The sequence below is a fragment of the Anser cygnoides genome, chromosome 1, assembly GCF_040182565.1.
Source record: "Anser cygnoides isolate HZ-2024a breed goose chromosome 1, Taihu_goose_T2T_genome, whole genome shotgun sequence".
Classification (NCBI taxonomy): Eukaryota; Metazoa; Chordata; class Aves; order Anseriformes; family Anatidae; genus Anser; species Anser cygnoides.
The window spans coordinates 200847670-200872233 of NC_089873.1; the positions used below are offsets into that span (position 1 = coordinate 200847670).

The 24564-nt window shown below is 46.1% G+C and overlaps 1 protein-coding gene across 1 annotated transcript; it reads right to left on the reverse strand.

The window, feature by feature from the left end:
- Positions 1-202: 202 nt before the first annotated feature.
- On the reverse strand, positions 203-24455 carry PANX1 (pannexin 1). Its single transcript, XM_066989877.1, has 5 exons — positions 24155-24455; positions 13693-13832; positions 3041-3264; positions 1687-2357; positions 203-527 (listed from the first exon to the last, which is right to left on the reverse strand). The coding sequence occupies exons 1-5, from the start codon at positions 24333-24335 to the stop codon at positions 442-444; spliced, it is 1302 nt and encodes a 433-aa protein (XP_066845978.1). The 5' UTR covers positions 24336-24455; the 3' UTR covers positions 203-441.
- Positions 24456-24564: the final 109 nt, after the last annotated feature.

The following is a 24564-nucleotide window of genomic DNA, read 5'->3' on the forward strand; positions in this document are numbered from 1 at the left end:
CCCAAATGCCTCACTTTCACCCCAGAACCATGATGACTGTGCCCAGTAGAGCAACATGTCAGAATGTAATGTGTCCAACCCTTTTTGATATTTCTGGGAGTATATTTCCCACCCCTGTACAAAAAAGTGCTCTTTCCTGATGCCAGCTTCACCAGCATTCAATGCATTTCACTTGTTACTCATAACAGTGTTTCTTTTGTTCTTGTTTTTTTTTTTTGTTTTTTTTTTTTTTTTTTAAATAATGAAAGTCTACAGCATGTTTTTTCAGGTATGTGACTGATGCCTGTTGTTCAACAAATAGGCTGTAAACCAGTTTGTCCTCTGAGGAGTTGCCAGGCTCCCTGGACAGTTGCACTCGAAGAGCAGCACCTTGTGTTCAGCGAAGGCGGAGGAGAAGCCCTCTTGCAGCACAAAACTCCTGCCTGCTGTGGCTGGAAGGCATCAGCATGAAGAATCAATAAGTCTTTGGCGAAGTTTTTTGTCTTCTCTCGGGCTCACGTGACCACTTGCTTCATGGTCTGTCAAAACTAAGCAGAAAGTAAACCTTTAAAAGTGAAAAGCCATCAAGCCATCAGCTTCTCTCTGTAACACATTTTAACAGAGATTCAAGCATGAGTTCGTTCTGCTCTAAAGACAAGCGAGCCCAAAACCTTTGAAGTGTTTTTGTGAAATGAAAATAGTCTCAGAAGTTCTGCTTTCACGTAAAAAATGAGTCAGATTCTCCATTAGCTTTTTCAGCTTGTTGAGCAGACAACTCCACCTAGGGCTCCTAATCCTCCTAGCAGAACTGACCCACCTGTATTTTCAAAAAGGACACATTTAAAAGGAAGACTATTGTCTGTCAGGAGTACTCCAAACTGCTCTTCTAGAGCTGGCTGCCAGAAGTGTCTCTTCTACAGTATAAAATCATTCTCAGTGTTTGTTCTTACTTCCCCTGCTTTATAAATTCACTTCTCCTCCAGGCCTCAGCCTACCAGAAGTGCTTGACCAAAGCACAGTAGTAGTTACCTTCTGAATGATGATGCTTATTTTTTTCTATTAAGCACGGGACATGGTTAATTGAAGAGGAAGATTTCAAGTCTTCCTGCTCTTTAACTTGCCCTCGGCATTGGTGTTCACCTACTAAGGTCAGCTACTAAATGTTTTACAGCATCTCTACTTCTACAAGTGATGGACTTTGTGAAGTCCATTTGGGACTATTCAGAGAACGGGTACACTAATCCAGATCCTGACCCAGACCATTTTGGCGAAAATCACTTTGCAGACTATCTTCCTTTCTCTCTGCTTAAGAAGGAACGAGAGCACATTCACTGGCCCCAGTTCCACTTCCCCTTTTTCATCATTTTCTGTTCCTCCACCAGCAGCATTTCTGAATATCAGACTTATTTTTATGTTAATCTAAGCTTTTGCTATCCCAAGTGCATCACGCAGGCATGTAAATAAAATTACAGCAGTTATATTGCAGACAACGTAGCAAGGTCTAAGCAGGTCAATTTCTTTGTAGAATACATTAAAACATTTTTGGTAGGAATACACACCCAGATGCAACCCGATTAATTATTACTTTTTAAATTATTAATGGATTCCTTATACCACCAGGTTTGGATGGTTTTTTTGTGTTTTGTTTTGTTTTTATTTTGTTTTGTTTTTCTTGTTCTTTTTTGAAGAAAGTGCAGGCCGCCTTACCTTGTAGCTCTGTTGCATCTTTTTCCAGCTCTTCTACAGGTATTTCTTCAGGCTTCTCTGGCACAGCTGTCCCTGGCTTCCCATCTACAGTATCTGTCTTAATTGTACCAAGGTTTATCAAAAGTTGCATGACATCAAACTTCTCAGAAACTGCAATGTTCTCTAGCACTTTGAGGCATTTATACGATTTAAGTTCACTCACATTTTCCTCAAGAAAGAGGAGGTAAAGGCTTAAGTCATCTAAACACTTTGACTTCAGTTTCAGAACATCAAAAGTTGGCAGGATTTCATACACTTTGAGAATGCCTGAATTCCACCGGAAGGGAACAAACATTGCGTACACCACCAGTGGCATCACCAGAAGATAGACTATCAGGTTAATATAGCTGAGTACCTTGAAGACACCAACAGCAATAAGCTTGCACTGAACCACTTCTGGAACAGTTGTGTCATTCTTTAAGATCCCTGTTTTGATGGTGCAGAGGAACTCATCGCTCAAAGAGGAGAGGCTAATGTAGTAGCCCAGATAGAGGCACGCAAGGAAAATAATTACTAGAGTGAGTAAACGGCAGAAAATGTATTTGATTATTAAGCATTTGGAATTCTTCTTTGTCCTCAGGTACTGCTCCACAATTGGGTATTTAAAGTGGCTTTCAGAAATTTCCCACAAACTGGAAGAGAGAGAAAAAAAATCACAGATCAGATGCTACCATCTTAAATTTCAGGTAAGCCTAATACTCTAAAACAGACACAAGACTGGGTTCTCTCTTACTGGGGTAAATCAACAGTAGTTCTATTATACTTAACAGGAAAAAAAAGCTTTTTTGCCTTTGTTGTTTGGTTGTTGTTCTTTTTTTTCGGGGGTGGGGCAGTAGGTTTGATGTTGATGGTGGTTTTTTTGTTTGTGGGTGTTTTTTTTTTGTTTGTTTGTTTTTTGTTTTAACCAGAAGCTCTACAGACCCAGACGTAAAAGGGCAGGAGAAGACAAGTAACAGGCTCTGCCTCGCAGTGTGTGAGCAACTGCCAAGAACACTGAGAAGTGAGGATTGTAGCCCCTCTTGTTTTCTTACGCTCAGTGGGTAAATTAATTAACAAGTACAGCAACCAAAGAAACCAGGATGCCTCAGGTAATTAGTAACCTGAAGAGCTAATCAAACATGTTCTTTCACAAAAGAAACCTGTGAGTTCCAGCTCCAAGTGCCCACAGTAATGATTTCTGATATCTTTAAAAAAAAAAAATAATTAAAAATGTGTGAGGTCACCATTCAAACCTTTGTTATAAATTTATTTGTTAATTCACATCAGTTCAGAGCTTAAGGAAAAGAGCAAAGAAAGCCAAGCCCCAGTATCTTACCTCTGTGTCAAGTTTTCATTAGCAGTTGGAATTAAGTCAGTGGGGTCTCTGGCGTCCCCGCTATGGACACTGTTAGCAGCTTTGATTGCCCTGTTATAGGCTTTGTCAAGTTCTTCCATAATAAATTTCAGGTCTGAAGAAAGGTGAGGTGCTGCAGTGAAGCGCCAGAACAAACATGGTAGATACAGCAGGATAGCAACTAGCAGAAGGATGTATGGGAAGAACTGAAGGAAGAAAAAGTTCACGTTAGGCTCCACTCATATATAAAATAAGTCAGTCTGCCACCACCTTTTCCTATAAGCCTATTAAATTCCCCATAACTTTATGTAAATGCTTTTACTAAAACATATTTTTGCAGTTATTGCTTTTACTAAAACATATTTTTGCAGTTATCAGGGACATGCAGGGAAGCCAAATCTCTTTTCAGACAGCTCAAATAACCTCGCTACTGCTTAAAGCTTTGAAAAAAAAACACACCAAAAACCAACAAACTGAATTAAGTTACCACAGTCCTGATTACATTTTCACTGAGTATTGAGAACTGCACTGCCTGAAATGATTCTGAGGCATTAATCTAGGGAACCACAAATAGCAAAACCAACCAAAGAAGCTATCAGAGAGGCTGCTTGGAAGGAGAGGGCAGTGTCACGTAACTCACCCTCCTAGATGTGTCACCGCTGCTCATAGCAAGTAAAATGCTCCAAACACTGGTGGAAATCTCTCCTGTTGCCCATTAGTAACCAGGAGGTTAATGAATAGACTTTTTATAGTGCTGTATCTGCCCACAAGCAACGATGGCTGTTCAGAGTGCATGGCATATAGACTGTAAAGGATATAATTATGGTCTGTGACTTTTAAGTTATTTGGGGTAAACAAATTTGAATCAGATTTAAGTTATCTTAAATGTTATTGCTGCGCACGTGCACATTCATTGAAAAAGCTAATGGAGAATTTTAGAAGAAACCTGGGTTGAGATCATTAATCACCAAGTGGGACAGCTCCACTTACATCAGTGGGTTTGCAGATACTTAACAGGATGAGAACCTGGACCTAATATTATCTTGTGTTTGCAGGAGAGATTAAAGTTTTGTATGCACAAAATAAATAATCTGATGTTACTGAGCATATTATCCAGAAAAGCTGCTTCTAATATTCACCATTAAAGTAAAATCCTATGTAATTATTAATACTAGGAATGTATATGATGTATTAGCACCCAAATAAAAACTAACTTCTTAAAGAAACTGCATTCAGCAACTGGAGACTGTAATAGAACCTGGCTTTCAGGATATGCATGTTCTCTGCACAGCAGTCACATTGGAAATTGGTGACACACAGTAAGACAAAGCAATGAAAAGCATTAAATAACCACAGAAAATAGAGAATGCTGCATTTAAAAGCTAGGTTTCCATTGCAACCCTTAACAATTCATAATTTAACTCCTTCTGCTCAGTAGCAACGTACTTGACCCTTGACCAAAATTGCTACTTCAGTCTCTAGGTAAGCCCTCAAGAAAGAAAGCTTAAAAAAAGGTTCACATTTACTCTGAAAGAGAACGGGATAATAATGGGCTAACCCTGTACCAGGCTTGTTTCAAGAACCTAGTTGAGTTAACGAAGCAGAGCTGACTGTAATTATACCGTACATCCCACTAGAGGTAGCTCTTCTTCACCAGCAAGGAACAAATGCCAAGCCCATGCTGCTGCATTCTGGCTGTGGTCTGTCCCTGGTCCACTGCAGGGGGCTGATCTCCCAGGCCTGACGGATCTAGAGGGGTTCCTTCTGATCTCCTGGCACTGCTGGGGATGGTAATTTACCCAGTACCCCCCCCCCCCAAGTCCATACTATCATCTTCTGCACCACTAAACCACGCTCACGGAAAGAGTTATCTATAGTCACCATCAGGAATTTCCTCCCTCCAGAGCCCCTACCTGCACCAGCAGCCAGAACAGCCCTGATGGTGGGTGCTGCTAATTTTTTGGAGCTACTAAATGATTTTGAGCAAACTGAGCAAGCTCATTCTCTTGAAGTCATGTCCTTAGTGGCAGCTCTCAGCTCTACTTGTTGCACCCTTGACGTGAGCCTTCCCCCACCTACACCAGCTGGTCGAAACTGCACAGAGCTCTGCCTTCTCTGCCTTCTCTTTTCCCTCTTTCTACATAGCAAACAACTTCAGATCATCTACTTTTCTCCAGGTCTATCATTTACAATTCAGGTGTAGTATTCTGATACTTCCAATGTGTCCAACTCAAAACCAACAGCTCAAGAACCTGCCCTTACTCATCACTGTGGACACTGCCATCATGTCTCTCAAGTCAAAGTCCCAATGCCTGAGGCTGCCCATACCTTTAGGGTCTCATAGCCAGGTTCTTTAAATCCTCAGAAATCTGTATTGTCTAGAAATAACCTCCCCTATCTATGAACCCACTTAAACCTATGTACACTCCTCAGCCCCGACTGCTGCAAAACCTTTTCCATAGGCCTCAACAAATGTCAGCTTGTAGAATATTGCAAAGACCATTTGACTTCACTCACTTCTCTGTCATACACCTCTTAACACCCTTCCGCTGGTGCCAGGCAGGGAAAGAAACAGCATACCTAATTTAGTAAGGAGCCACCAATGCATCTTACATCAGTTTATACTATTTGGCTTCACCATTCATTCACTTGAAATCTTACAGGTGTCAGAGGACTTATGAATTCTCTTGCTGATCCCCAGAACTGGAAAAAAAACATGAGCAGTATCTGATTACCCCTTCAGATCTCTTCACCCAGAGGCCTACAAGAGGCACGGCAAGAGGCAAGATGGTTGATACGCTGAAGTCACAGCCCAAAAGCTCCATTGTCCCAGTCCCCGTGTCTTCCTTCGTATCTAGAAAGAGACTCTGGTGGCAGGTTCTGCACTTGTGTGGCAGTGGCATCAGCCCTGCTGCTCTGCCCCAGACCTCCACCAGTCCCATCCATCACCCCTACCTTGCTCCAGCCTTCTTCCCCTGCACCTCCTCCTCTCCCTGACTCCTTTACCACTGCCTCTTCACCCAGAAACATCAGACTATTGGGGCAAAGGCATGTTTGCCATGAACTTCCCCTCGTGAGGTTCTTATAACCCCCCCAAAGCTGCAGCTTATGGAAGCATGAGAAGACACTATGCAGCTCTTCTCTGAATGGTCTCAAAGCCAGAGCAGCAGCACAACCATTATTAGTCCAGCTCTTTTGGTTCGGAAACAAAGCCTGTGTTTGTCAGCCCTTCCACAGCACTTGATGCTAGACTCCATCCTTCTCAAAATCTGTCTTTTTTAAAAAAGGAATGACGTGTGTTCTATTTGTTAACAGCAGGCTTAGATAACCAGCCAATTGTTCTGAATCATTAAAATTTTGGGTCCTGAACTAGCAGGCAGAAGTGAAAATGCAAAGTCATCTGGCACGAGTCCTAGGTTTTAGAACAACAGACTTGAATTATCCAGCTCATCTGACCACATTTTACAGTCATGCACAAAGACTTCTCATTTTACAAAATGGATTCTGTGGCACTCGCACATGGATAAGCATGTGCAATATGCTTCTCGTTTTTTCATGTTTTACGTAGTTACTTCTAAGGCACTGAATGCAAAAGGAGGAACTCTCCAGTCTTGGAGAGTCTGTAGTATTTAGATGAAACGGGAAGTATCACTCACCTCAAGAGCTATACAATCAAATATATGCCAGGGAAAGTTACTGCCCTAAAAGTAGAACTCAGTTTTTCCTTTGCTATCTATCAAGTTCCTTTCCAATGGCAAGTTCACAATGTTTGGTTTAAGGCAGCATATGACATTGCATAACTGAAGACAGGTCCTCTAAAAGCAGATTAGAATAGATAAAATACCCTGTGGTACAAGATGCTCTTTTCTGAACTTCATCAGTGAGACTGCATTAAGGGCTGTAACACCACACTTCCACCTGGATGCCCTGAACTTTCATTTCCACCCAGCTGCAAGGAGAAAATAAAAGGACAGGCAAATGCCCAACAAGTTTGGCACTCAAATCCTCCTGAAAGCCAAGTGCACCCCATATGTGAGCAGGGTGTACAGGAGTGTTAGGATGTAGGCCCATCTCAGCTGAGCATGTGGTTTTCAGTCTTGTGTTGTGCACTCATAAAAGCAGCCATGAAGGTTATCTTTAAAGCAAATTATCTATACACATCAAAATGCTTACATTTCATAGATATGTGCTGTTTTCTTATATCACTGACCATAAATAGGTAGAGCAGTTTTAAATCAGTACTATCTACTATGAATGGAAAGGAAAAACAACCCTTGTGCATGGAGTAGAAACTCTAGAAATCTCCTGCTTAACCCACTGAACTCTCTTGAAGCCATGACCATTTATTCAAGTGCCTGCATTGACTCCTCTCATGAAAATTATCTGCACAAACTGAAAGCCTATTTTCCAAAACAACTGTCTTACTAGGATTTGTTAACAACTGTGTTCAGATAAATATTCAGAATGACATGGACCGTCCTCACTACATTTCGGTCCCCAATGCACACGCATAGCCTACAGTGATAAATGAACATATGGTGTTAACCTTACAAATATTAAAATGAATTCCAAATATTCTCATGGCATGATTTTTATCACCTTTTATTGGAAGGCCAGGGAAATAAGCTGCCAAATTTATGCCTCCACAAAAAGGTATCCATCTGAATCACTGGAGGCTATCACACAGCAACATGCTACTGGTCACGCTAAATAGCAGTGATTAGCCAAGTGCAGTATAGATAAACTGCCGGGGGCTGTGGGGAGAGCCTGACATCTAACACACACAATCATAGCTATTTACAGGAGAGAAAACAGAATCATCCCCAAGCTGCAAAGAAGCTGGAAAGCAGGAGATCCCAGGCTGTCTCTTGCCCTAAAAAGCATCCTTCTGAGTTTCTAGAGGTTGACCTGCCTTCTTGAAGACATCTGTTTCAGTCAGTTTAAATTAATTATTTAGAAATCAGCTAGCTCTGCAATCAAAATATATGTACGGCTGAAGAAGTGTTTGAGTAATCTATTTGCACATGCAGAGAAGACATTTCTACCAAGGAATTGTCTTTTAAAGATACATTAGCACCACACTCTCCTGAAAACGAAGGAAAATCAGACTAAAACCTGAAATAGTCTATTATATAACATCCCTAGCTTCAACTCCACTAAGATCCAGTAAACACACAAAATAAGTTGAAAGGGCTTTTTAATAACTATTTCATATGCTCAAATATGGTTTTGTCATTAAAAGAAAATATAGCTGTTAATGGTGGAGCGGCCCAGAAAGTATTCGATAGGACCTGACCTACAGAAAGCCTGCTGAGATCTGGGTAAAGACAGCTGGCAGAAGGCAAGGACCACTTTAGTGACATTAAGAAAACAACTGCTTTCTAATTTCACTGCATCTTCAGTCTTTATTTATTCTTTATCTATTTATTCACTATTAAAATGACTGCAAATATTCAGATTTCTACCATACTTAATAGTGGTAAAACACTACATTTAAATACAATAATGTACAGCTGTTAAACTGCACTGGTGTAGAGCACAGTCTTGAGAAAATTCATTGGCATACAGTAATACTAAAAGAAGCACTGAAGTGTTTTTACTGACTTGGGATCAGAATAGTTCTCATGAAATAATAAAATCATGATGAGGTGCCAGCTTCTTCAGTTCCTAATTCCTCTGTGCCAACAGGCAGAGCCAAAGCAAAGGAACATGCCCCAAACTGGCTGGCGGCAACAAACATTTCCAGAAGAAATATTATTAAGCTCCCTCCGAACAATCCTGTTCCTTTTTGAGTCAATGGGAGATGTTTCACTGGCTTTCAGGGCAGAACAAGAGCTGTAAATGAGTCATAATTCTAAAGGTTGCCACGTGGTTGAGAGGTTATCCTACCTCAGATCTGAAAGTGAATCTCAAACCCTGACTGCACTTTTTTTTATCCCTCCTGTTACCTGCTTTCTGCTATGATACAGATTAAGAACTGTACTTTTCCAGCTTCAATTAGTAAGACTAATGTGACTAAACTAGTGATAATACCACACACTCAAAGAATGGTTTAGAAATACATCTGCATTCAGGTTTTCTTGCACTGGCAGCCTTTAATCCCTCTGGGTGGGGCTTTATAGGTGAAAGATGAGGAGTCCTCGGCTGATTGAGAAGCTGCATAAACACTGAGTAACAAGAACCTGGTAACCACTGTGATTATAATCATACCCACAACAGACTGAAAAACACTCCTCTTTTTTGTGTGTGTGTGTGTATATTTGCAGACAATAACTCAGAAAGCAATCTACAGGTCCACAGTAAATCTCAGTTTCATTACAAAAAGTTCTTCTGAAAAAGATAAGTTTCAGTTCACACATACAATGACTTCAGACACTTTTTTTGTACAAAATGCCTTAATATTTTTTGGACAAAATTTTGGTCAAAATGCCTCCCACAGCACTCACCCTGCCCTTTTGCAGAGGTCTGAGCGAGATGACTGATTTTTCCCTCCTGTGCCACATGTGAAGACCTCTCCTTTCTGCTCTCAGTCATGCACACAGCAGCGTGCAGATGAACCGTTTACCTTCATTTCACACTGGTACCAATCCCTTTCTTCTGAAGAACCTGCTCTCTTTACCTCAGCTTTACTAACTTCCATCTTCCTCCTTGATTCTCTCTGATTAACAGCAGACTAGAAATAGAGCAATTCAAAAAAAACTTACAAGATCATAAGCAACTACATCCCAGCAATCTAGGTTTAGGGGCTAGGGAGAGGTCATCACTCAATGTCCAGCTGTCCCCCAGCTTGCTTGGTTGCCATCATGTCTGGTGGCTATCAAGAGCCAGTTAGATGATGTTCACTGTTCTCCTGTGTGTGTTTCTGTAAATTTCTCTGAGCACTCTGGATTAAAAAGGCTTCACAGTACAGTCTTCTCCTCCACTAGATCAGCTACTCACTATGGCCAAAAGCTTATTTCCATTGCAGCTCAAAATCAAGCTCAGTTTTTTCAGAATAGGCCATCAGGTGGAGCGCTCATCTTCAAAGACAAGAAACAAACTATCTGCAAAGAAGGAGCACATACATGGCTCCTCCATCAGTCTCTCTACCACTCATCTTTAGAAACCAGTATCTCTGTTCTGATATTTAGATAGATACAGAAAATCTCTTTGGGGAGTTAAGCCGGAAGGGAAAACCCTTGAAGAAAGTAGAGACAACAGAAGAGCAAAGCCTGACCAAGGTCAGTTCCACCAATGACAGTGCTGAAGATGAGTCTTGCCAGAGGACTCAAACATAAAGGCATTTTGTCAGCTTTCTTGCTGATGCAGAGGAAAGCTTAGTGTTAAGCTTAGATTACAAGCAGGGCACACCCCACTGTCTCACTTCCACATGTCCATCTGCAGATCAATTGTTTCTTGAGCTGTGCATTTCAGTACACTATCCATTCAGTGCAAAGAGTTATTTCAGATCATTGGAAAGTTCAAAAGTCTTGTTCTTCGAGGAGCAGCAGGGTCCAGGGAGGTAGTGGGCACCCTGTAGGGATGTGCAAACCAGCAGGCAGCCCAGAGAGCCCAGAGAGCTGCAGCCCATTGCTCCTCTCCACTCCAAAACAAGCTTTCCAACCAATAAATTCAAGCCCTGGGAGAGATCTCCTGGGGCAGAACTGGCACCAAGTAAACATGCCTGAGCTTTGGGGATTGCCCAAAATGGAAACATGCATTTACTGATGGAAAAAAAAAAATCCCAGAGCAAATATTTCTCCAAAATAGAAGGGAAATGGGAAGGTTTCAGTTTTTCTACAATACAACCTGCTTTGGATAATCCTTCAGTGCAGCCAGACACCTAGAACAAAAGCAGGGCAAGTTGCTGCAAGTTGGCTTCTTCGCCAATAGACAAAAAGCACCATGGTCCTACTTCCATCCTACACCACCAAACCCTTGACAGCACTTCTGACTGAGCACAGAGAGCATGCCATAACAAAATCCATTCACTTCAATCAGGAACTGGGGCCTACAACCTCAAGCCTCCAAAACCATAATATAACACCTCCTCAAGTATCTCTTATGGAGTCTTCCAGCAAGCCAAAAGAGCAAGACGCTAAATGAGTCAGTATTGAAAAGAACCTGAGGTGCCTTGCAAATAAATGTACTGCTGCTCAGAATGCAGGAAAAAAGCCTCAAGTGTTGTTTTAAGAAAAAATGGGCCATTGATCTCTGCTGTCTCTGCATGAGCATCCCTGCCCTTGCACTGCGGAGTGACGTTGCTCTCCTCCGAGCTCAGGCAGGCTCCCTTTCCTCAGTAACATCACCTTGCTCCCACAAAGGCTCTGCTCTGCACATTTTAAAAACAACTTAGCCAAAATCTATCCAAAATCTGCAGAGCAATGAGCTTTTACCTGCCTTGCAGCACAGGGAGACAGCCAAAGCCCTACGCTCCTGCAGAAGAGACCAGCCCACGCTGTACGCCAACCAGTGGGTGCAGCCGGCTGCTGACCCTGGATTCACCAAAATCGACAACCAAATGCCTCCAGATGCCACAGCAGGAATCAGAGGGCTGTGTTAATGCCTGAACGCTGCTCCTTGCCCAGAAACTTATTGATGAATGACAAGTGGATGGATATTAACTAATACTGTGTCCTGTGAGGGGAGGCTGAGGAGCCTCAGGGTGCCCTGTCTGAAGAGGAGGCCTCACTGTGCGCTGAGGCTACATGAGGAGGGAAGCTCCTCAGGAACACAAGGGAATGGCACAGATCTGCACCAGAGGAAGGTCAGCCTGGCCATCAGGAAAAACTTCTGTACTGTGAGGATGGTCAGACGCTGGGACAGGCTTCCTAGTGAGGTGGTTGGTACCCTGTGCCCGTCAGTGCTCTAGAGGCATTCTGATAATGACCTCAATAACATGCTTTATCTTTTAGTTAGCCCTGAAGCGGTCAGGCGGTTGGACTAGATGACATTTGTAGGTCCCTTCCACCTGAACTATTCCATTCCATTCCATTCCATTCCATTCCACTGGCCTCCAAACAGCACGTGCAGCTTCCAGTGCCTGGCTCAGTGGAAGGGCTGGTGGCCAAGCATGGATTTAGGAGGTTAGGACTAGGCACCCTGGCTCAGTTACAACCTCTGACTCAGCTGTTCAGACACACTGCTCGCAGCCAGTCTGCAGGGTTTTGCAAGGAAACATCACATACCATCAAGCTACCGCAGAGGATGGGCCTTGCATCAATTCCTGAGACAGCACTAGTCAGCAAATTAACGTGGGCTGTGTCATAAAAGTATGACACTAAAGCTTATTACCCATGGCTGGCAAACTAAGAGAATTACAGTTGCACTTGCCAGCTATCAGCTGTGTCATAAACTCAATGAATAGAAATCGGGTAACACAAGAACGCGTTTCCTCAGCAGGAGGGAGCAACGCATCCAGCTTGCAGGTGGAGGTTCCACCTGCTCAAGCTGACTGCATTGTGAGATGTCCCGGCAGCTTCAGCTGGCCTCTGCTGAAGTGATCTGAAGCACTAATTGAGCCATGATGAGTTCAGGCCAGAAACCAACAACGCTGGCTTTAGTATTCATGAAATGGAAGACCGTTGGGTTAAGGTTATGAGTGGAGCTCACTGGAGGAGGCAGTAGTAAACCCTCACAGTCAGTGATCTGGGTCAGCAAATGAACCAGAGAGCCCTGAATAGTCTGTCTGAGGAAATCCAACCAGCTGATCGGATCATAAAAGCTGAGGTACAGGATATGCCAGCAGAACCCAGAAATACAGGTGCTGCAGGTCCTGGACTTGAGCTCCTTCTAACACCAGGCCCTCCCCTGCTCCCTGTCACCAGTGGGGTTATTTGCTGGAGCCCAGAGCTTCCAGCAGTGCCACTCCTGAGGTAATAAAAGGGCAGCACGTAGCAAACCCCCACACCTGCAGAGCTCCAGCAGCATTTCTGACTTCAGCATCAGCACTGCCCAAGCAAGGGAATGAGCTCCAGGCATGGCATTAAGTCAGTCTGTAACTCCTGCCAAAGCTCAGCTAGCCCCTTTGGGCCAGCTCATGTATCTCAGTACTTACTGCACTTCTTAGCCACAAAATAGGCCCTTGCTGTGCCTTCAGTATGATGCTGCTTTACCTGCAGCGAAAGACAACTCAATGGGAACCACCTCAGGAAACTCAGAAGGCAGGGGTTAAATGTATTGGTACCCTTGATGTACTTCATCTCTCCCCAAATCCATATCTGCCCTGAGCCCAAGTATACTTGCCAAATGGCCAAGTATAACACAATAAAAATATGAAATGTTTTTACTATCCTGCTTTCCTAAATTAAGGTTTTGATACAAGCATTAAGTCAGCTGCTGTGTCTTGTGTCCTGGTTTTAAAGTGCCCCGTTAAAGGCATATTGGGACCCAGCTCCAGGGCAACACATCAACATTACTCTTGAATCAGATAAGTGGTGATATTTGTTATTTTAGCACAACAGATCCTTTATTTAAAAGCAGAAAACACCTCCTCCAGCACTATCCCCTTTGGAAACAAGGGAAAGAAAACATTCTCTCTAAAAACAGAGTCAAGTCAAAGCCAGGGATTATACCAGAGAACAGGAATGAGAAACTTAAGGCAAAGGCAGGCTTCTACGTGGAGCCAATTTTTCCACGAGGAGCCCTGTACGTACTTTATGAAGCCAGAGGGGAATGTTCTCCAGGTTGCTCTGGGATGGCTGCTTTTGCTGCACAGCTGCCCAGCAGTAGGAGTCCACGTAGGCAGCCTGGCGCCAGGAGAAGGAGCTGGGCGCGAAGCAGCTTATCTGGGCACCTGGAAAACAAAGCAGAAGTGATCACGCACTTGGGAGATTAAAAAAAGAAAAGTTTAGAAAGAACAGCTCACACTTGTAATTTTGCTGTATGCCAAGTTACTAAACTAAGTGATGGAAGGAAACACAGCAGCTCTGTGAATCCCTGAATTCCCACAGAACTGCTCCCACAACTCCCTCAAGGACTCTCTGATGTTTCCTAAAGGTTGAGATAGCAATTAGAAGCACCCATCTTTAGGCCTTTCATATTTTTTGGAACCTCCAAGACCTCTCTTCCCTCCACTTGCCTTAGGCTGGCCAAAGGGGAGCCAACAGATGTAAAGTGTGACCAGATAAGGCTGGTTTCCCAAGGAAATAACCACCACGATGTACCACCATGCCACTGTACTTCCCAGTAGCTCAGCCCACAGCTTACAGGTCTATTGAAACAACACCTCAAACACCATTCCCCCAGCCCTGGAGCCCTTGCCATAACACAAGAGTAGGTGCGTCCCAGGCCCCTGGTTCTGCCTCTGAGACCATGAACACGTTTTGAGGGGTTCTGGTTACCCCTATGAAAACAGGGACTCCCTGCTGTAACTCCTGGCAGGACCAAGACCATGACTAGACACACCACAGTCATCTCCGCTTACTCCCAAAACTTCTCCAGCTGCTCCAGAGCTTCAGATTGAAGATCAAGGCACTAATTGTCAGCAAGAGCAGCTGTTTAGCCAGCCTCAGCCTTAGGGTCAAATTGTGCTCTAACCAGCTACAGGCACCAGTTAAGTCTTCCTGCAACATATCTCAAGGTGCAAGAGCGGTTACTTGACGTGAAGCATCAGTGGCTCCTTAGATGAGAGCTGGTAAAACAGGCTGAGGGGGTTTGTTTTTCTTTCCGAAGCTTTGACAGCGAAAGCAAAAAGTAGTTTCCAGCCAGCATTCCTAGAAGCTGAAACAGGATAGCTGTTTCACCAACTGATTACATAAAAAGTGGAGGCAGCTCTTCCACGAGCAGCCCTCTTCCAAGAACAGCCTCCAACGCTTCCTCCAACACCATGCAAATGTCAAAAGCGCAAAACGGGGAAGTACTGCTACCTTCTTCGTTCCTTAACATATTCATCAAAGTCAGTGCTAGAGGGCAATCCTGTGTGTTTGATAGGAATAGGTTTTAGTATAAGATTATGTCATTCGTTGTGTCTTTTTGCTGCTTAGCTTTTAGAGAATAAAACTGCTTTTGTAACAGATGACTGCACTAGCCTTGTAACTTGTACAGCCTTTTTACAATGCAGCGTAGTGAACAAGCATTATAAATAAAAGCTTTGCTTTATGAATCACTGTTACAATTATTTCTGAGGCTGTAGTATCATAATGACATGGTTTGACCTGTCACAAGCCTCCCTTATGGAAAACAAGTTGCTGTTTATCAGACCAGAGCTCACATGATTTAACAAACTTGGCACGGCACAACCACTTGCACTCTCTCACAGCTTTGGGAGTTTCTGCTTTCCAGAAAATTCCTATTATCCGTGGAAGCTCAAGAAATATCCTGCATGAAAAAAAAATAAAAAATAAAAGAATGCAATTGGAGTGTCTCTGTTCTCTGCTGCATGGGGATCATTTTTGCTCTGCTCTCCTTCACAAACCTCCTCCTGCTGCTGGCTGTGCCCTGGGTGAAGCAGCAAGCAAGTGGCCCTTTCAAAGGGTGAGCAAAGGGTTCAGCAAGAAGCTCTGTCTTATCCGTGTCTGCCTATCTGCAAAAAAGAACAACAACGTGTTTGTTCTCGTGAATGGGTGGGAAACCGCTGAAAGTGATGGAGTCTTTAAATCAGTGATGAGCAAGGCAGCCAGCCTCCTTCTCCAGAGAAGCGCAAGCACAGCATCCCACCAGGACAGCTGCAGCAATCCCAGGGCTGCAGCAGAGCAGCGAGCCTGGCTCCTCAGATCCCCAGCATTTCAGCAGGGACTTTGGAAACCTTTGTAACTTTCAGTCGGGAGCCCGGCAGAGAAGAGACAAACATCAGCAGAAGCTGGGGACTCTCCGGTTATTACCCTGGTTTTTAATTAACTTACTGCAGTCCTGGCTGTAAATAATTGTTAATATAAATTACAACCTTGTGCTAACCGCAGTATGCCAAGACTTAAACAGAGAGGGAATTTTTGTGCATAATTTCCACCGAATGCAGCTGAAAATGATCACAATTTCCACCTTTTTTTTTTCCTTTCCTTCTCCCCTCCAAAGGAGTAACAGCAATGAATCTACACAATTTATGTTTGGACATTCTGGAGGAAGTGAAAATCTGTAGTTTGAACTGGAGGATAAATTGGGCAAAGGGCTAAATGCCTTTCACCAGAACCACTGTGCACACACACACGCACTTTATAGAAGGCAAACAGTCCCCGGCTATCAAAGGGACAGCCTCCTGACTTGGTCACACGAAGACACCCCTGCCCCTTTGCTCCCCCAAGTATTAGAAAAGCAGCAGCCAAGCCTGTAACACTGACAGGGAGGTGCAAGAAGGATGAGGAATTATACACGGCTGCCTTCATTAAGCAGATGCCACAACACAGTCCTTGGCCAAGTTATCATTACAGAGTTTTTTTAATCATTTCCTGGTACTGATTCAACCCCGGGGAGGGAGTTACGGGGATTTGACTTAGACTTTTGCCAAGAAAGGAGCATTAAAAACAAAAGCGGCTGCCCTAAGGAGAGACCACGCATGAGTGCTGCAGAAAATTAAGGCAGTGACAGCAGCAGATGAGCACCTGCGTGTGATAAAACGTCACTTTTGCAGCTAGAGCTGGCGCTGGCAGCAGGAATTGCAGAGGGCAGGCCTGTGTCACCGCCGCCACGGAGCAGCCAGGCGAGCTGCCACCCTGCCCGGCCTTGCCGCGGCTTCACGCCTGGTTTGGCATCAACCCCCAGGTGTCTCCTTCGTGCCTGAGGCAGGAGGAGCCCCATCTCCTGCTGCTGCTTGCTCTGCAGCTCATATCCAGTGCTGGAAAACCCAGCGTGGGATAGGCCACAGGCGGAGGCCCTGTCCTGGTGACATCTTTCCGAGCCTTGCCTACGTCCTGCAGGCTCATTTGGGACTAATTGGTCATCAGGTGGCTGAGAGAGGATGTCTCCATCCCAGCTGGGATTCCTCAGGGCTCAGCAAGCCCACGCTGGCTCCTTTGGCCCAACTGGAGTTGGAAATATTGCTACTGATGCCAAACGAGCAGGATTTAAGTCAATTCTGCTGCTCCCACCCTGCTGCCCTCGTAGGTGCTTTCCAAAACAGCAGCCTACCTACAAAAAGACACTTCCAGCCTCCCAAGGAAAATCCCAGGTCAGAAGGAGAGTCCCACTTCTGTATGTGACTGCCTCACTGGTGGGCAAAGTGACACCCGCAGAGGGCCAGCACCCCAGGCCGCGCACCCATCCCTCGCCAGGAGGGGATGCCCAGCAAGCAGGACTGGTTCCCTCCCCGGTGGCTCAGCACCTCCCTTCCTACTTTGGCATCTAATTAAGAAACTCAACTAACAGAGAGTGCTTCCAAGAATCAACGTTAATCATAGGCTGAGCCATTTTTCCTAAACCAAGATCAGGTGGTTTGTAGGTAACAGGATTAAACCTTCAGTAAACAATTACTTGCTTTCTACTACACTGCAATCACTGCGAAAAGATTTGCATAGGCTTAGATGGAAACCTGGCTATTAATTACTATACAATGTTGCACTAGGCAAAATGAACCAGCTATGATATGCAAATATCTGTTTTTATCTTGGAAGAATTAGCTACTTTAGCAGCCACTAAAGAAAACCCCACAAACAAGAAAATCAAGCAACATGTACACAACGTACAGAATGCCAGGCACCGCCCAATGCACATTCTTTACATTGACATTTAAAAAAAAAATTAATTATAATTAAAATAAAATGTTCCAATGCATGCCAAAGAAGAGACTGTACGCGTGGGTGTGCACACATGCATCAGGAGCAGACAGGAAGGAATGGTTTTATTAGGTTTATAGACGCTTCTTATGGACCAAAGTGGCAGGTTGGGTGAAGGAGAGTAATCACCTTGTTTATGAAGGAATTATAGAGAGATACATGGGTGCACAGGAAAAAAAAAAAAACTGCTCTGTTCACCAAGGTTTACTCTGACAGCAGAACATAAAGCCCAGGTGATGCAATATTTAAGTAGAGTGGGTCAGAGGAGCCAGCAAGGATCTGTCCCTCTCCTTGGGGCTGCCAGCTATTCCTCAGAGAAGTCTCAAAATCATGCAGTGGGAAAAGAGCAAGGTATTTGTCAGGAATGCCTTCAGAGTGACAGAATTTTCTTTAATCATGGGAAAAAGAACTTGTACATGAAATTCCCACCAGTGAGATATAAAGAAATATAAAAAATGTCCCTTCACCTGAAGAAGGAGCAACATCTCAGAACAGTGGCTAAGGACCTTTGGCTCCCCTGCCCACATTGCTGTTACCCCAAACCTTTGGCAATGCCAGAGGGCTTTTAAAACGCATTCTGGCCCCCAAAGCAGCTTTCTGTCATTTCTGTAGGAAATTAAAAGCTGGCTCTGTAGAATTAAAGCAGAAAAAATTCTCCTCACCAGCAGATGGAAGATGTTCACCCAAAGACAATTTAGACTTGATGTTGAAGCAAACGGTGTTAGAGGTTTGCCCCAGCTCTCTGGGCAGGCCTGTCCCTGATGGCTTTATCTTCTCCTTTTTGCTGAAGGCTCTTTACATGGCAAAGAGCAGCACGGCATAGGCTGCCATGGAAAAAACATAATCAGCAAATAGCTGCCACATCCACGGTGACATTAGCGTGTCCTAAAATTTCTCTGCACTGGTGGTTTCCAGTCCCTGGCCCCCAGCCTGCTCCCAAAGAGGTCTTTAAGGGGAGCCAGGGGGCAAAACCAAGAGCAGAGCCTGCAGCAGGGAGCTGAAGGTTGCTCTTCTGGGTCGGCACCACTAACACAAGATGCTTCGGAGTTCACAGTTCGGAGGGGGCTGAGAAGCGCTGCTCTGGGCAGATGCTGGTTGACTCAGTCCCCCCATTACCGCTCCCAGTTTCAGCAACAAAGTGCAAGATGAGCAGAGCTCAGCCTGCTCCGGCAGCACTTGGAAATGCTCTCCAAGCTCCCAGCCAGCAGCTGCCATAGTGACAGTCTTTGGCCTAATTACACCCAACTCTCACGGAAGTCACAAGATAGGATTATTTCCCAAAAGCCGTCCCGGCAACTTGTGATCATGAAGGCAGATGCACATCAGCAGCAAGGGTCAGCAAGGGGGTAGCAGCAGAGGCAAGGAGCCTAATCCAAAAGTTAAGACGACTTCTTGCTATATTTGTTATGATTTACTCTCAATTTTTTTTTCATTTTTTTCCCTTCCTATCCATTTGATTCTCACAGCTGCTTGAGAAACACAATTTTTATAGAGATGTGGGCCCAGCAGGAAGCAAGAAGAGGGATGCTGAGCTAATTGCTGCGGATGTGCAACGCTGCCCCAGCAGCACCCACAGAAGCTGCTGAGATGCACCACACAGACTCCCTATTAAGACCATCTATTATATCCCCTCTATTTTCTGCTGTCCGAGGCACCCCAAAGCCTACAGACATCTGGGGGAGATGAGAACTAAAACAATATGGAAAAAAAAAAAAGAAAAAAAAGAGAAAGAAAAAAAAACCCTCTCCCAGAAACGAAGTGGAATTTCAGCAGGGCAAAGACGGTCTGTCACCAGATGGAAAGCCCCAAATGGTCAGTGGGGAGATTAACCCCATGGCATGCACAGCATAGCACAGGGCTCCTCACCTTCGAGCACCCTCCAGCACAGCAAGGCGGGAACAACCTGAGAGCACCGGGGGGCAGCGAGACTCGTTCAGTGCAGCAAATCTTCATCTTGACAGATCCGTGCTGCTGCTGTGGGTCGGTCTGCGGCCAGGCGCTTCCCAACCCAGCAGCCTGCCACAACTGGTAGTGCTTCCCAGACCTTCGCACTGATTATACCCAAGTTTCTTGGGTCTCTTTACTTAGCATGTGATGGTTTCTGGATCCTGGGAAGCTTTCCAAGGGCTTTTGTTAGATCATAGAATAAACACGGATGCTAAAATGAGAGGAGTAAGTCATGCTAGCAATGTATCAGCCACATGCAACCGATGCCCAGACCAAACACACAGCAGGGATACTGGTTGTCCACCCTGAGCCCATCTTCTCCTGCCCCCAGCCATCTCCTTCTGTCCTTGTCTCCCTTCCCTGACAGCAGCTCCTGCGTGGAGCCACAGCTGAACTACACACCCTGCTCGCTGCTGTCACACAGAGGGTTAAACGGGACAGTCTGGTGACAGCAGCTGCTGGGCTTAAGCACACATGCACAATTCCCAATTCCCTTCCTATGGAAAAGGATGTGAGTATTTGACGCTGAGTGGACAGCTCTTACATCTGCTTTTCTTCAGCTGCGACCCACGCCAGCCATCGACATTTTTCCCAGAACGACTTTGGCGGAGAAACAAGCCTCTGCCAAAACTAGCAGCTTGTTTCGATTTCCTCCCTGTCCAACCTGCTTAGGGTTTCACTTGTTGTTCTGGAATATATTCTGGATGTGCTGCCTCCCTCCCTGTGGCTCTTCAAAGCCCTCTGCACCCTGAGACACAGCGACAGTCACAGTAGGTGTGCTGGCCATGCAAAAGAGGGGTTTGAAGACTTCTCCTTCTCCTTCCCCTTCTCCACCCAACGACCAAGCTGTCCCAGCCGTGAGATGAGGCACCGAAAGACTACAACCACCCATGTATGGCCAGGGGAGTTTCTGCTTCCACCCTGCAATCCCCTGCTCCCTGCAGAGAGAGGCGAAGTTACACACCGGGATGCAGGATTTCAGCGCCGTGCAGACAAAGACGAGTATTCTGTGACCATAACAAGCGGTGCTTCCCTAACAAATATTTGTGTCTTCAGCTAAGTTGTTTACAGTAAGGAAGCAGACCTCAACACCCAGTTTAAAAACTGGAATCTCAACCATGGCTCAGAGCTACTCTTATTAAATGCACAGTCAGAGAAAAATGGCATGGATAAACTTACAGATTCTCTGGCTCATACATTGCTGAGGGTGCCCCCATCTCCCCATCTTTTTTTTTTTTTTTTTTCTAGGGGGATGGGTGATTTATCTGTACTTCTAGGGTTTCTGTTACTGCAGTACCTGCCAACCTGTTGTGTATCTGCCCGAAGAGCTGCCAAATAATCTAAGGAAACAACGTAAGGCAGCAATGTAAGTAATGTAAGCACACATAGCACTGTTCAAATGCTCACAATCCTAGTGCTATTTCCAGGTTCCCCGTACAAAATAGCATCAGACAGACACAGAGATGGCATGTGCAGGATCTCCAGCCTTCTTTGCCGCGTGCTGAGCAGCAAAGCTTCGCAGAGCAGACAGGGCCCAGCTCAGGCACAAGGAAGCAACACCAGAACAGGCTTAAAATCACCACAAACCTGCAGCTGATCAGGGTTGTCTGAAATACAACTAAGAATAAACTCACGTCAGTTCTCTTTCTCCCCGGAAGGATGCCGGCATGCAGACCTGACACCACGTGCCTCCTAACCCCGGGGAGATCCTGCAGGGCTCGCTCCTCCCCGCCTGAGCACCGCGGCTGTGTTTTTCATGCCTCTGGCACAGAAATCCTCCGCGATATGCAATTTGAATCTGTGAATCACTTGTTATCTGAAACTTCTATCAAAACCCAAAGGTACTTGACGGCTTCGGAAGACACCTGTGGCCTTTGTAAATGTCTTAATCACTTTGCACAATCAACAGCAACCACAGGTGGGATGAAAATTGCAGTTACCGGACACTGTGCTGCAATGAGGCACCAGAAGGGAAGAGGAAGTTGACGGCTAGAGCTGCCGTGCTAGTTTAGGTGGGAAGAACACAACTATCCCAACAGAAATAGCATCTGAGCACTCGTTTCTGGAAAGTGCGTGCGATTTTTGAACCCAGAGGCAGGGATATTTCCACACAGTGACTCACATGCTCCTTTCACAACCACTTCTGATTTTGGGTCGCTCTTCCTGACACCTAAAACGCACCCTACCATTTTCGCTGGGTTTAGCAGCCCTGAGCTTTTTCAAAGCACGGTTATTTCAGGAAGTGTTTGAGACAAACACCTGCTCTCCATTTCATCACAGGCTGAACAGCAGTGCTCACAGAAGACCCAAGACCCTGTGCATCCTTCAAAAATCCTCAATGGGAACATCTCAGTGAACCGCAGCCTGCCTGCTACGCTGTAAGCACTGTGCAGGCCACAGGCACTAGCTGTCTAGGGGCAGCACGGCTGCCGTACTATCACTTTCTGTATGGAAACCACGTGGCGGAGCTTCAGTGACACCGGAGGCCTGCCACCACACAATTGATCTATTTCTTCTTCAAATAGAAGAGCTGGGTTTTAAACCACAGGTTTTCTTCTGACTGGTTCTCAAGATTACAAGGGAAAAAAAAGCACGTGGCATATCCCTGGCATGCAGGATGGAGTGTGCATTTTATTCTTGCTCTGTGAATCTGCTGTAGTTGCAGATTCAATCTGAATCATTTTAATACTGAAAGGTGTTATATACCAAAAGCACTGGGGAGCAAATTTTTGGTTAGTGAACAGGAGAACGTCACTCATTCGAAAGAACGGAAAGCTTTACCAAACTCTGCAACTCAACCATCACATGCTGGGGCTTTACTTAAAAAAGGAAAATGAAAGAAATTACTTCTACAGGGCTCATTAGAGAGACCTTGATACGTAGCCACCGTTTCAGACTGAGACGAATCCAGAGCTTTTAGAGGGGAAGCAGAAGGAAGAACTGCCAGGTCCACATCCGAGCTAGTTTGTGCACCTGCACAGCCCCCTAATACAACAGCCCTCTTTTTCATTCTTTCATGATGAAAAAAAAAAAACAACAAACAAAAACACAGCTTTTTTAGATCTAAAACTACAAGGAGGTTAGATTACAGAAATACGTCTGATACTTCTGTATCCTTTCAGTCTCTGATTGACCAGAGCATCCATGGGACACGGATCTGGTCTTGGCAATCCCAGCCTGGTTGTCCTCAACTCTTCTGCTTGGTTATTGCAGGTCGCAGGGTTCTGGGTCAAAACCACATCTACTGAAACAGGAGTGCAATTAGATGTGGACACAATGGCCTGGGGCATCTTATCTGGTAATCCCTCTGATATCTGATTAACGCTATTCATGATGTTTTTCCCCAGACTCACCACTAACTCACAACCCCATGCCAGCTTCCAGTCTCTTGTCACTGCCTTTACTCAGAGCTATACACCATGTATCTTGGGTGTACCGTGCTGAACACCGACAGGCAGCTGCACGCAGTAAATCAAAGTATTCCTGAAAGCGTGGAAGAGGTGTGTTCACCTCTGTCTCTAAATGGACAGCGCTGCTTATTCACCTTTGAAATCTTCTTTCACAGAGTGCCATTTAAATGATGAGGAATTGTTATGCGCAGCGGGTTTTATAAGCAAGCACCCAAGTTACAAACCTTCGTCATTTGGGCTTGGAAATCTCCTCGGTCATTTCTGAGACTGGGGAAAGGGCTGGCTATCAGGCTGCAGCGCAAGCCCTTGGGGATGGGGAGGTGCAAAATCCTGGAGAAATTCGGCCCTTCTCACCAACAGCACAGCTTCGTCCACCGACCCACGACAGGAGCAGGACCGGGGCAGTTGCAGAAGTCCAGCAGAGCGGGGGGAAGCTCACAGCACACCCCACCACTGCGCACCCCAATTTTTCCAGGGTTCAAACCCAAGCGGTGGGTTTTCAGTCCTGCCAAGCGGTCTGAGGGGCCTGATCCCTGCCTCCTCTCCCTGCCAGGTGCCGGGCAGGCGGCGAGGTCTCCTTCCAAGCCTGGGGCACGGCAGCGCAGCACATGGGCTGCCTTCGAGGCCCAGCTCAGGCGGTCTCCCCTGCCCACGGCTGAGCAGCACCCCGAAACAAAGCGGGCAGCGGGGACCACCTGAATTCACCCCCACGGGATGAAGGTGCCAGGGGTCTGGCTCGGGGATCCGGGGCGCTCCCAGGGAGGAGGAGGAGGGCAGAGGAAGGCCAGCCTGATGCTTGCTCCATGGCGGCGCTCCCAGGGATGCTTCTCTCCCCTTCCTCACCCCCCACACTGCCCAAACCCTCCTTCTGCCCCAAGCCCCGAGTGGAAACCCCCCGGGGGGCGGCAGCTGAACCCCGCAAAGCGCTGCCCCCCCCCCAAGCCCCCCTTTTCAACCCTTCCCTGCCCAGCCCCAGCCCCGCCCCGCCGAAGCCTTTGTCTGCCGGGGCAGGGGGATGAGGGGGGGGGGCTTGGGGGGGGGGGGGGGCCGGTTACCGATGGAGATCTCCTGGGCGAAGGCGAGGGAGATGAGGAGCAGCGGCAGCCCCACGGCGATGCAGGTGACGATCTTGTCCAGCGCCAGCTCCAGCCGCAGCCCCTTGTAGCGCGTCTCGGGCGGCTCCTTCAGCAAAAAGTCCGAGAAGACGTACTCGGTGGCGATGTGCGCGATGGCCATGGTGGGCACGGCACGGCACGGCTCGGCTCGGCTCGGCACGGCTCGGCACGGCGCGGTTTTTTGCACGGCACGGTTTTGCACGGCTCGGCTCCGCCCGGCCCGGCACGGCTCGGCTCTGCTCCGCCCGGCTCGGCTCGGCAGCGCCCCCGCAGCCCGGCACGGCTCGGCTCGGCTCGGCACGGCTCGGCACGGCTCGGCACGACACCGCCCCCGCCGGGCCGCTGGATGC